Consider the following 13,510-nt stretch of genomic DNA (forward strand, 5'->3'; position numbering starts at 1 on the left):
CCAATTTTTCTCTGAAAGGTATTCCTTAAGTTCATGTTTCCTATCAATTTTGTAACTCTTCTGAAAAAAACTGCTGCAAGAAGCATTATTTTTTTGTATGTGTATACACACAGACATATATATACACACATAAAAATCACATCTCACATGGCAAAATTTCAAGTTTACTACAAGACAGATAAATACCTGCTTTTTAATTTCAAATAATGTACTTTCAGGATGAACACTACTCCAGAGTGTGAAAGCCTTGGAAAAGCACGTATCTGTTGCTATGGAAACTCAATAAGCAGAAAGCAGTAATGCACACAAAGTTGTGCAGACTAGCATAATAAACACAAGAAATTCCATACATCAAACACAAGTAATCGATTTTGCTGGCATATTGGACAGCAAAGATGATTAATGTGAACTCATTAGTGCATAAGTATCAAAGGAAAAAGCAGCACTACTCACCACAGAGGCAGCATCTTTTTCCTTTGGCCAGCATGCTATAGCAACTCCTTATAGGAAGAGCCAGGACATAAGGATTCCTAAGGACACCCCTGCCCCTGCATCATGCTTTTGACAGAGGTACCCAATCCAGGCTTCATGAGCTAGGGGCCTCTCTCAAAACCATGTCAAGTAAAAAACAGATTTTGGAGCTGAAGCTACAGAAGCAGAAAGCTCCTGTCACAGTGAACAAGAGCAAAGTTGCCACAGGTTAAGAGGGAGAAAGGGGGATCTACTGAATCTAGTTAAGAAATGAAGATCTGAGCTTAGCAGGTACCTTCCCAACATAACAAAACAAAAAGGCACTTTATGAATGAAGCCTGAGTACTGGGGTAACTAAAACAGCCCTGAGAAGTTTTATATATGAAAATCATGAAACTCACAATTAATGTATTTGGGTGTTTTCAAAGGTAAAGACTACCCTCTAGCGTCTGCTCTTGAAAAGAAAGCCTGGCTCCTGCCTGAATTCAAGCTTGTGAGTCTAAGGCCTCCAAACATCGTGGAGATGCTTCATACAAATTTCTCTTGGTTCAAATTAGAACTTCAGCTCTTGCATGAAATCTGAGATTTGGTCCATCACCTACTAAGACCCAGCGGGCAAAAAATTAAATCTTGCCTTGAGAAAAATTACACTGAGCAAAGTAATTCTTTTCCAGCAAGCTTACAAGTTCTGGAGATGGGCTGTGCTGTCTGGTAGAGACAAGGGATGAAACTTCTACCGGAAGACTCAAAAGAAAAAAGTACAGGCTAAATATGACTGTTCATACAAAAAAAAAAAAAAAAAAAAAAAAATCAGTCTCTATTTTTCAGGGGAACAGCAGTGGTGAGGGCATGAGCTAGTATCTCAACTGATGCCTTGACAGAAAAAATCTAATTGGTAAAGGGTATTCATACAGCTATTTAAGTCTTCTTTTTCCAGAAAATTTTAGTTTGCATTAATTGCCTAAGATCTTAAGAAGTCAATGCTTTTTTGATCAATATATTTGCAAATATATGATCAGATAGCCTCAACTTTTTCCCCTACGTCACCCACAGGACAGCTTCTGCAAACTTTAAAGTTTTGGACAATTCACTAGGAAAAAAAGCTTTAGAAGACAGACAGGATATTCTTGAGTAAGTTATTCTGGTTACATAGGTATTTATAAAATATCTTTTGAAAAAATACCTCAAATATCTTTTGTATTTTGAGGAGAAAGTTAGAATACTTACATCAAGAGATTTGAAATGGAAGAAGCATACAGCACAAATCCCATGTGATACCAAACTGTATTTTTTAATGGAAGGGGGAAAGCAAACTGTAGCAGCAAAGCCAAAGAAAGCATATGACTGCCATGCAGCAAGGCTTGCAATTGGGTAAGGAGCTGGGAAATACGGTATCTTAAGAAAATTGTTATAAGAAAGAGCAGCTCTCAAACCTAGCTTCTCACTGAGTTTCACTGAGAGAGGGTGCTGCAGCACTGCCTATCTGAGGTTGGATAAACTTAGGCTAAACAAAATATTATCCGTCTCTCACTTCCTTCCAAATTTCTACTAGGACAAGGAAGCTCTTTATTTAGAAAGGAGAGACTCTGGCAGCCCAATTTCTATTCTAATAGCACATGTCTCAACTACAGATGCACCTGAACATCTCGTTTTGCTTAGCAGTCATCACTAAACCTCCCTCATTTACAAGGACTCTGTCATCAAGGATGCTATATTAGACAGCCTTGCATTTCTCTTGGCAGACCCACACCCTGCATGTTTCATCTTAGCACTGACAGCAATGTCATTAATGTAACATTTGACTCTGGGGCTTTCATCAATTTTTAAATTTCAGGCCATCAGCAGGGTACTTGGTGCAGTCTCAGTGAATCACATTCTGTGCATAATACAGAATGGCTGATGGTTGGTGAAATGCTCAATTACATGGGGTTTACTTTCCAGATCACACTACCTCTATTACCCACAAATGCTGCTTTACCAGTCAACGTTCCTAAATATTACTGTTGACACAGCCAGTTCATGGAAGAACATGTCTGATGCTGTATTTTTTTGCACAGCAATACAATAGACAAGAAAGTCTTTAGTCCTAAAATAATGTAAAGAATATTTGAAATCTGTTCCCCCAATGGTTTTCATTTTAAGAAATGGAGCCTTTAATCCCAAATCTGCCACAGAAACTGATGGTGCAAAAATAATACTGCATTGAAACTAGCTCTAGACATGCTGTTAGACAAGGTGCACCACTCAGCCACAATGATGTAATGCAGTAAGAGCTCATATGGTGTAATTTTTCAGAGAAAAAAAAAAAAAAAAAAAAAAAAAAGGTAATTGCTGTCTTTCCAGCATTCATGCACACAAACATAAGGTGAAAGGGACCAAATAAGGATTTTTTTTTTTTAGAAAGCCAGCTGGACTTAGGCATCCTACATGGTTCGGGTAGATTTTAATAACAATTAAGTGAGGAGCTCCCAGAAAGATAAAAAGCTAAGAATGATCCTGAAACAGGAATAATGAGAAGCGTAAATCCAATCATGATTCCACAATATCCACCCCAGGTAAGACAGCTGTATGTTTGAAACCTCAACATAAAATCAAACACAGATTTAAAACAGTGTGGATACACAGGTGTCTTAGTAAAACACTGCATTATCTGTTTATTTCCATAGTCAATTTTTTCAAAATTGGTGCCAAGTTATCCAAATTGATCTACTGTAGCTGAACTTATCTGCTCTTCTTCTTGTTACTTTATGATGCATAAGGTACAGCTTAAGCGCCTATTATTACATCAGGAGCAATTTGTTGGAAGACGCTTTATTTTTAATGTGCTTCAGCAGCACTGAAGATCTTTCTCCACAATCAAAAGGACAGACAAAACTCATTTCCTCACATAAATTAAGAGAGAGCAAAGAATATTATGTTTGTTATAAAGTTTAGCTTTAAAATTAGGTAAGACAGAAAAGAATGGAGGAGGACAAAAAATAGTGCTTTTCTAAATATGTAAAGCAAATGCGATTTCCTAGTTTCAAGGTTAAATGGCATTTGGTAATGTGGAATACAGTAATTGGATTTATATAGGTATCCAAGGAACATGTGTTAAACAGGTAAACCAATCCAGTCAAACTGGCTAATTTTGGAGAAAATTAGAGATTCATGCTGTGCAGAGAAAGGGAAGAGAGAAGTTAAATAAAATACACATGCTTCTGCTGTGTTGCCAGAATAAGCCACAGTAGTTAAATCATACTCAGTCAGACTTTCATTGCATTTTCAAGTCTCATATTGTCACAGCATTACAAGACAGCTGTATTGAATTAGTAATGCTGTGAGCATGCACAGATTTTCAGAATTCAGATTTAGCTGCGTCTCAGCTGAGAGCTATCATCTTAAACTAGCTACAAGAAATAAGTTTGCTTATTAAACCTTGACAAATATATCAGTGATCCAATGTGTTTCTATGAATGGCTCAGTCTGTGCACTGGAAAGTGCCAGAAATCCAATGAAAACACATTTAGATGTATAGAATCACGTTTAGATAACTGGACAGATCTGATTTTGCAAAACCCTTAATGGAAAAAGTATCAAACTGCACAAAGGACCCATTCCCTTTCACAAAGTTTCAGCAAAATATAATTTGATTTTGCCAATTATTACTTCAATTGCTGGTAAAACTAAGCAAAAAGAAAACAAACCAAGCCCTACCATGTACTTTTTGCAAATTAGGAAACAATGAAACAGTTCAAAATTGCCCTAAAAAAAAAAAAAAGCTTAGACTACTTAACTAACTTATATTCAAAAACACGCCACTAAGAATTTCTCTTCTCCTTTCCCATGCTGTATCCAGTCATCTTTAAAAACCCAAATGCACATATCCTTTCCCTGAAAATTCCCTCAGGATGCCATGACTTAAGCTGTAGTTTAATTAGCTGGGAGGGATAGCTGAAAACGTAGGGGGCTGCTTTCTACTTAGGGATCACATTTGTTGCACAGCTGGCCAAGATCCAGGAAAAGATCTATAAGAAGATGGTTTTCCTTAGTTTCAGAGAAACAAGAACTCAAGTTTAAAAGGTTAGTAGTGAGAGTAAAACGACAGAAAAAGAACATTTTAGAAATCAATACCACCAGTTCCACCTTCATCTGTGGTCTGTTGTTCTGTAGAAGAAGAGGGTTTGTAAGCAAAGTCACAAGGTCAAATGGCAAACAATGCAAGGTAACAAAAAAATGGGGAAGCTGGATATCATAATGATAATTTATATCAAAGCACTTTCAAACATGTTACAAATAAACACTTAAAGACAAAAATCATGCTGACAGAAGATGACACTACTAAAACACACTCAGTTCAATTCCACCAATTCAGAAGATAGGCTGAATTAAAGCATTTTTTGTTTTATTTCATTCCTGGACAGTAACTTAAGTAACTTATTGGCAGGGTCTTCCAGTTAGGTAGTGCATGAAAAGATCCCTTCCACTGCAATCTTGATTTACTGGTCTAATTTCAGAATGTTGACAAGCTGAAACAGTTAATTGTGTGAAATAGGAAAAAAATCTGAGCTCAAATTAAAGTGTTAAATGCATCACCTAATCTAGAAGAGAACCTATTCTCCAAGAAGCTCAGACACTGCCCACTGCTTCTCCTTACCCATTACTGGTCATTTAAATAATCAGTTAGCATTCTGTAACTCTAAGGGTGTGTTTAAAACATTTTGGATGTAGTGTTACAGTACATTTTTTTTGTTCTGTTTATCACCAGTCTTAGCACACCATTACATGTACTGCATCTGAAGGACCTGGAATTATTTTAACATTATACATTACAATTCCCCTTACCTGATGGTTGGGGGCTGGCAATGCAATGCTGCCAGGTGTTGTATTTCCCATGTGGCTTCTCTCTAGCTCTTCCCAAAGCCAAAAATAGCTCTAAGTCTGAGCAGCATTTCAGGGCAAGAACAGATATGATTCTTTCCCCAAGAGCTACCCACAGATCCTGTTGTACGATCCAAGATAGGAAAGGATGCCCAGGTCCCTATGAATAGTGCTGCACCTGCCAGTGTTCACACATAATACTCTGTCATTTCAGCCATGCTAGAAAAGGTGCTACCTACCTGTTTTGCTCTCTGAATCTGGAGTTACAGATCCTCCCCATGACCACCTCTTCTGTCGTGTTTCCAGTCGCTGATTCCGTTCCAAGGTACGATGCATAGCTGCTTCATATCGCTCCTATCATTAAATAACATCTCTATGAAGCTTACAACTATATAAAGCAAGCACAGCTATGCCAGAAGACAAAATATATTTTTTTCTCCCAGTATGATTTAAAATCTCTTACCTATACTGCCTGATAACAAGCCTTTGTTACAAAAACTATCATGCAAAGAATGTTAAGGGCAATTACTGGTTTCAAAACACTGCAAACATGATTAGGTTGAGCTAAAGCACAGATAATCTATTCTACTCTTTACTTAAAATAGCCACCAAACAGATTTCCTATTCAGTAGAGAGCACTACTTACTTTCTAAATAGGGATGAACCCCAAACTGAGCAAAAAAACCCTACTTACCCTTTAAACTATTTTATCCTGAAGTTATTTATAAAAGGTGATAAAAATTCTCCATTATAAAATACCAAGTATAAGGTTATGTGTATTTTCAGAGAACTATACAAACACTGACCCAAGTCTTAGCACATACTGGCATTAATAGATATATGATGATATATGATGACATGGAGGCAAAACTGCAAAAAAGACCAGTCAACTCCAGACCTCAACAACCACTGCTGATAGGATAAAGAAGACTGAAAGAAGCTTTTGCTTCTGTGTCCAGGACTGGCAACTGCTAATGGGGGAACTTTAGCTCTTGTGCATAAAGATGAACTGTAACCATGCTAGACTTTCTTCTCAGCCAGGTTTCCATACATGTGTCAACAACAGATTTCTCTTCTGAAATAGCCATATCCCAAGTGATCTTTTGAAGCAGTATTTACTGCTGATACATTGCAGCAAGATGCCAAGGGGACTCATTATCCAAATATTTCTCCCTCTAGAGGACACAAGACTTTCACCTTCTTTCAACACCATTTCACAACACAAACTAAAAAAATCGCAGTGTATAACAGACAAAGTAAACTTGGAAGGAAGGGAGGAAGGATTCCGTTCACTGACAAAAGATAAAAATAAAAGTTTTTGTTTGAAATACAAAGCTTAGCTTCCCCTCTGTTAAAGAAACCTGAACTAGAGTTTACCTAAGGTGCCAAAGTACCCAGACATTATGTAATCTGTAGATGATATTTCCATAGAGGTATCCGCAGTGCGGTAATACTTCAAAGTCACAGTTAAAGACATAGGCTTCACTTTACAAAAAAACAGAAAATCAGTTTTCAGCTCAAGACATCAACATAGCAAGTTGCACAGCTGTACAGAATAATTGAGTAACTGAGCGAAGACAACAGGTATCTCAATCCCAGCCATGGCTAGTTGTCTTCAAGACTCAGGCAGAGAATCACTTCTTCTTCCACAGTATTTGCTACTGTGCTGCTGTTTCTACTTTATCTAAGGAAGATGATTAACTAAATGAGACTTGGCTGAAGTACCAAACAAGAATGTTGGAGACTGTATATTTTGATGCACTTCCATCTACTAAATTTACAACTGTGGATGGTACCTTGATGGCAAATATTGCCCTAAGATAGCTTAGCTTCTTTAAAAGTGATTATTTTCTAATGTCAGAGTACCAAAGTCAAGATCTGTTTTCACTTTCTGGTTGAAAGCAAGGTTTATAGGTCAAGTGCACGCTATTTTCCCACCTGCCGGATTCTTCATGTATAACTCTCTATGTACAAGGTCATCTTCCTCCAAGGACCAAGTAAAAGATGAGGTTAACACCAATCGCTCATCGGCTAGTCCTTGTCTTCCTTGATTATTCACCCCAGTGGCCACTTAAAACATATCCACCATCCTCAAAATTACATGAATAAATGTACTATAGCCTTAGGGGTAACACCTCTTGAAGCATAAGGGATGCTTTTTGCTTAAAGTAGTTGCTTGAAGAGATGATACTGCAGTGGACTGCAGTCAAGGCCCACCCAAAACATTTCTGCTTGTTCTCCAGCAATGTGAACTATTCCATGAAGTTCAAATGGAATATCAAACTGAACACACCCAGAAGCCAATTACAGATAACCAAACACCAGTGTAGAATACTGCCAGTCAAAAAGGGTAAAAAAGATGTATTGCTAGAACAATGTAACAATGCCTGGACTCCCAAGGGAACAGCCGGCCAGGCTTACAGGCTCTTCATCCATGACCCACAGCAAGTTGTTAGAACTACCTTATAAAAGCACATGTGTGTGTCATGTCTTTACTGCTGACACCATGGAAATGAACCCTTTCAGAACTTGCATCACCTTTAACATGCACTAGCAGACCTACTCTTCAAAAGGGATAGCATAACTTCATGTATTTATTTCTACTTTCAGCTTCTATCAATTTGCAAAGAGCTCCGCAACTCAAATACTGTTCTGCTGGTGCATATGCAGTCAAAGCAAAGGCAAAGAGCCAAATAAAAACAGTCAATACACAGTTCAAAGCAGCAAATGGTAACTATACAGATAACATTATCAACCGCTTAACATATAGTTACAAACTGTAATTGAAAAGAAAGAACGTGAGCCTCTTAGGCCACAGTGGGGCTCCCAGGAAGCAAGACACAGAATTAAGAAAAGTCTAAGACCTGTCAGCTGCGCTGATTTACAAGGAGAATCTACAAAGTGCACCAAAAGGAATCTAGAAATCTAGGAATATGGGGTGGGGTTTTTGCTCATGTGAAAAATAACCAGTGGCCAAACAGCAGCCATAGCTCCTGAAGTCCTGAGTGCCTCGGGTATAGCTAAAGCTAGCACTGGGAAGAGGAATGAGGACCTATGTCTGTATAGCTGTCCTAGCTTTGGTTGGGATAGAGTTAATTTTCTTTCTAGAAGGTGGTATAGTGTTAAGTTTTGGATTTCGTATGAGAAGAATGTTGATAACACACTGATGTTTTCAGTTGTTGCTAAGTAGGGTTTAGACTAAGTCAAGGACTTTACAGCTTCTCATGCCCAGCCAGCAAGAAAGCTGGAGGGGCACAAGAAGTTGGGAGGGGACACAGCCAGGACAGCTGTGCCAAACTGGCTAAAGGGATATTCCATAGCATGTGATGTCATGCTCAGTATATAAACTGGGAGGAGTTGGCTGGGGGGTGGTGGTGTATTGCTGCTCAGGAACTAACTGGGCATCAGTTGGTGAGTGGTGAGCAGTTGCATTGTGCATCACTTGTTTTGTATACTCCAATTCTTTTACTATTATTATTGTAATTTTATTATTGTAGTTATTATTATCATTATTAGTTTCTTCCTTTCTGTCCTATTAAACTGCTCTTATCTCAACCCATGAGTTTTACTTTTCTGATTCTCTCCCTCATCCCACTGGGTGGGGGGGAATGAGCAAGCGGCTACGTGGTACTTAGTTGCTGGCTGAAGTTAAACTACAACAGTAGCCCACTGTACAGATGAGGACTTTTTTTTTTAATGTTCTAATACATTCAACATTTCCGTAACTTTCTGTTTCACATTAGTTCAGAGCATAGTAAGGTAGGAAAACAATGTAGGAGTTTCTTTAAATCTATAGAACTTCAATGCATAGTACCTTTTCCTCCTCTATTTTTTGTTTTCTCTTTTCTTCTACTGCTGCCCTCCGTTGTTCCTCTTTCTGCTTCTGTTCTTTTAGCTTTCTCTGCCTTTCTTCTAACTGTTTTTCATACTGGAGTTTTGCTTTCCTCTCCTTTTCAAGGATTTGTGTCTCTTTGGCAGCTGTAAATTTTCAAGAAAAAATTAAAATAAAACTTAACTATTCATTGATATTACAACGCAACTTACAGGCAAGAGACTACCAAGCAAAATTATCATCACTTAAAGCTAAAACATACAGCAAGATTAGCTTGCAGAGCTGGATGACATTGCACATGACGACAGAGGAGTCTTTAATCCTGTCCCCAGGTTAGGCTGGAATTAGAAACTTTCCTGCCATTAGACTACTGTCTAGACAGGAATGTCAGGATATGCATATACCCTATGTTAAGCATATACTTTTCTTGCCATCATAACAGTGAAGCCTTTGTAAGTAGAGTAGTAAGTTGAGTATCAAAAGGCAGAATTTTCTCTGTTGCGATTTTCATTTTTTTTTTAGAACAAGATATAATGAAAAGATTTAAAGCACTGAGTGACAAGATGGGAAAACCCCACAGTTACTGGATTCGAGTTCAAAATAGTTATGTCACTATTCTCCGCAGCCTCCACCTAGGAACAGCTGTGCACAGTTTAACAGGAAGCTTCAAATACTGTGACAAAAAGCTAGTGGTTGAATACACAGTGGAAGTATTTTCGGCAGCTAGACAGATGAAATGAACCGAGAGACCAGATAACTACACCAACAATGCACAGGCAGTATCTACATATAAGGCCCCCAAAATACTTCTGAATTTGTATGTGTCCTAGTCCTATCCTCTCTCCACGTTAGGGTAACACAATCATTCCTGTTGCTGTGTGTCTATGCTTTTATGTTAAGAAACAAACATACAGGCCAGAGAGACACCACTCCTCACAAGCTGGGAGACCAAGAACCAGGACTGCAGGGCATACTGTGACCCTTTCATCTCTTGCTGCACATACATGCACTGATTCACGTCACAAACAGCATAAAGCTGGGCAAGAGTTTTATGCTCTTCTCTGGGTCTCAGATTCTTTGCCAAGATAAAGTGTATACTGCTGACACTTCAATCCAGGAGTCATTTCAGTGTGCTAGGAAACAAGAGAAGCAGTGTTCAAGGCAATCAAGCCATTCAACTAGCTAAATCTTTTCTGTTTTCTCTGCATCAGCGTTCCCCAAACCTCAGTCTTCAGTGCTACAGGAAGCGGTTCTAAGCTAAAAGTTTTACTTTCAGGAGGGTTTTTGTTAAGGCTTTCAATAAGAAATTGGCTAAATTTGCTTGGTGGTGACTAAGAAATGGAAGGTCAGAAGTGACATACAGCTTCAAGAAGCTAAAAATCTCTGGAATGTTTTCCTCTCAAATCTAATACTTCTCCATTCAGGTTCACAGATGGTCACTGATGAAAGACCATGAGCAGGCCTTGTCTCTTGTCCCCAGCAAGCTGAAAAAAAGTGACTGAACATGTATTAAGGGAGTAAGTTACCCCTTCAACACAAACATTTTAGGAAATTGTTTTTTAAATGAAACATGAATATACCATGTTGCTTTTCCCGCTCTTCTCTACGCTCCCTGGCCAGTCTTTGTCTTTCTTCTGTTCTTAGAGTGGAACCATCTATCACTGTCAAAAGAAAAATTGAAGACACATAATTGTCAGTTATTTTTAACATTCAAATTTAAATAAAAAGGTCGGAAGTCTTTACTATCAAAATGATAATGGAACTTCCTGAGAGATATGCATACCACCAAAGCACTGCACACTCAAAGATGTAATCTGAAAAATTCATAGGAAGCTGAATACCCTCCTTTTTCCTCTTTCCATTCCCTCACAACAACCAATCCACTATTTTTAATAGGTACATCAGAAAGCAGACACAATACTAAAAGGCCCAATGCACACAGTCAAAAGAAAGCCTGAACAGAAGTCAGACGTGTGAGAACATACCCTTATTCCAAATTCAGCTCTGATCCTCATTCTTGATCAGAATTCCTATGATAAAGAATTACAGGAATCTAGGAAAACTCAATCTGAGAACAGATAGTTCACCCGTCATGACAAATTCAAAGCACTGTAGGACAGCTAGTTTGCAGGCTAAGCAGAACCAAGACTGCTGAAGTCCTTGTGGGTATAAAAAATTGAATTTCAGCAAGAAGTGAACTAGTAATCTGACCAGAGCACAAAAAAAAAAAAAAAAATCATTTATCTTTGTTGTTATGACCCACTGAAGAGATAGGCAACTTCACCAACTGAACTCTGAGTGAGTAAAGAGCAAAAGTCTGTCATCAAAACCAGACCTTCAATGAATCTATGAACCATCTACCAGATACTTTATGCTCTGATGCCTCCTGAAGACAGAACATCAAACTTCTTTTTAAAGATGTTTTATTCATTCCCTGCTAACTCTCCCTTGTGAACCCAGTACTTCATTAAGAACAATGACCAATAATTATACCTGGTTTAGTTGCTGTCTTTATATTTATTGAGGTCTGGACTGCAATAGGGCTAACACCACTTTGGCTTCTTCTTTCTTCTGCTATGGCTTGGGCTGCAGCAACTGTGAGAAAGAATCATTCCATATTAAGAGAAGCTCTACAACCAAAACTCATGAAATAAATATCTAAAATAAATACATAAAATTCTACTTGACATTGTAGCTCCTGTTATTTAATAACTTGGGACTGCTCAACTTGTAAGAAGAAAAAACTTGTCAAATGAGAGTTGGCGCAGCTTTTCATTGTAAAAACAACAGTTACAAACCCTTATGTTTTAAAATGTGTAGCAAAGGACTACAGAGTTTCAAAAACCCCAAACTTACTAAATAACTTTTCTAAGAAGAAAAGCAATATTTAGCAAAGATATGAGTCTGACTTAATAATAAAAACTCTTTGCTACTGCACGTGTATTTGTGGGCTGAACAAACATGTATGAGTCGATTAGCACTGGTAGAATCATATTCTGATGAGACCCAAGCAGGGAAAGGTTTATGAGGACCTTTCATTACTTCATGACATGAAACATAAAGTAGATTAGCTGCATAGAGTAAACCATTAATGGATGCTTACAACATACTTCTAAAACTGGATCTTCAAAAATAAATTCTAATTATAAATTAGACTCCAAAACAGTAATTTGAGCATTTGTGCAGAGACCCGTTCACCTTATTCGAGTTTCACCAAGGTGAGTACACTGAACTGCAGGGCTACGACTCCCAGTTAATCATACAGAAATGAAATGCTAGCAATATTAATTTCGCTAAATTACAAAACCCATTAAGAAGTCAGGGAGACTAATTTACTGTATCACTTTCCACAGATTGTCTTTATTTTGGTATCAACTTTCACTTTAACTGATCACTTCTTAGGGTGTGAAGGTGAAGCGTTACAGGGAAAGCAGGCAGGGCAACCTGTCATACGGCATTACCCCATTTTCCTGCACAGCTTTGAACAGGAGTGTCCTTACAGCAGTGACACCTTGTTCTAACCTTGGCTGACAGATACGGGGAGATCAACTTGGTTCTTACAGAAAAGCCCAACTTCGGGGGATGCAAGAGAACACACCATGCAATCAACCAAACACGAGAAAGCAGAAGTCGACGCCTGTTTTAAACAGAAAAGGCAATCCACAAAAGTAACACATAATGTGCCGAGATTTCAACCATAATGTGAAGGACGAGTAGTAGAATTTGGTGCTACATTTAAAAAAAGACAAGGACAGCTTTGCCAATGATCTCAGGCTTCCCTTTAATAGAGTAGTGCAGAATGCAAAGGAGGAAGGAAGAGTCCCCCTCTTCTCCATGCATTGCCATGACAACTAGCTGTGTCATGGTAATAACCCTCCCTAAGGCTGCGCCCAAGAACAATTACCTCAAAGTATTTAATCCCATGTGATGTCAGTGATAAATGCCGATTACAATACTTATTCAGCAACTCTAAATTGTCACCCGCAGCTGTTGCCATGTCTTGAATTAATTTTTCATTGCAGCAGCAAACAAAAGTCTTCCTCAGTTCCATCCCATACATCTCTGAGGCTCTTTTCAAACAAGTCAGAGACCAGATATACTGCGACACGGTAAGATTACCAATTGGCAAAGAGAACAACTAAAAAAGGGCTCACTGTAATTTCACTATGTAGACCAAAAGTGAGTAAAAAAGCTGATTTTGTACATCATTGCATGTCACGTGGATGGGAACCTGGCCCAAAAATTCAGCAAGTGGAGAACTACAAAATTATATATTCTCAACACAATTAGATGTGAAAACAGCCTGAGTAAAACCAGCCTACTGCAGGTTATTCTGAGAGCAAAAAT

The 13,510-nt window shown here is 38.2% G+C and overlaps 1 protein-coding gene across 1 annotated transcript in view; it reads right to left on the reverse strand.

Annotated features, from left to right (window-relative positions):
* Window positions 1–13,510, reverse strand: part of MAP7D3 (MAP7 domain containing 3) — a 45,808-nt gene that overhangs the window by 19,723 nt on the left and 12,575 nt on the right. The window contains exons 2-6 of the mRNA XM_075053773.1: window positions 11,657–11,758; window positions 10,744–10,824; window positions 9,146–9,309; window positions 5,571–5,685; window positions 4,585–4,617 (exon numbers count right to left, since the gene is read on the reverse strand). Coding sequence (XP_074909874.1) covers window positions 4,585–4,617; window positions 5,571–5,685; window positions 9,146–9,309; window positions 10,744–10,824; window positions 11,657–11,758 — 495 coding nt within the window. The remainder of the gene's footprint in view (window positions 1–4,584; window positions 4,618–5,570; window positions 5,686–9,145; window positions 9,310–10,743; window positions 10,825–11,656; window positions 11,759–13,510) is intronic.

Source organism: Buteo buteo, chromosome 22 (genome assembly GCF_964188355.1).
Source record: "Buteo buteo chromosome 22, bButBut1.hap1.1, whole genome shotgun sequence".
Classification (NCBI taxonomy): domain Eukaryota; kingdom Metazoa; phylum Chordata; class Aves; order Accipitriformes; family Accipitridae; genus Buteo; species Buteo buteo.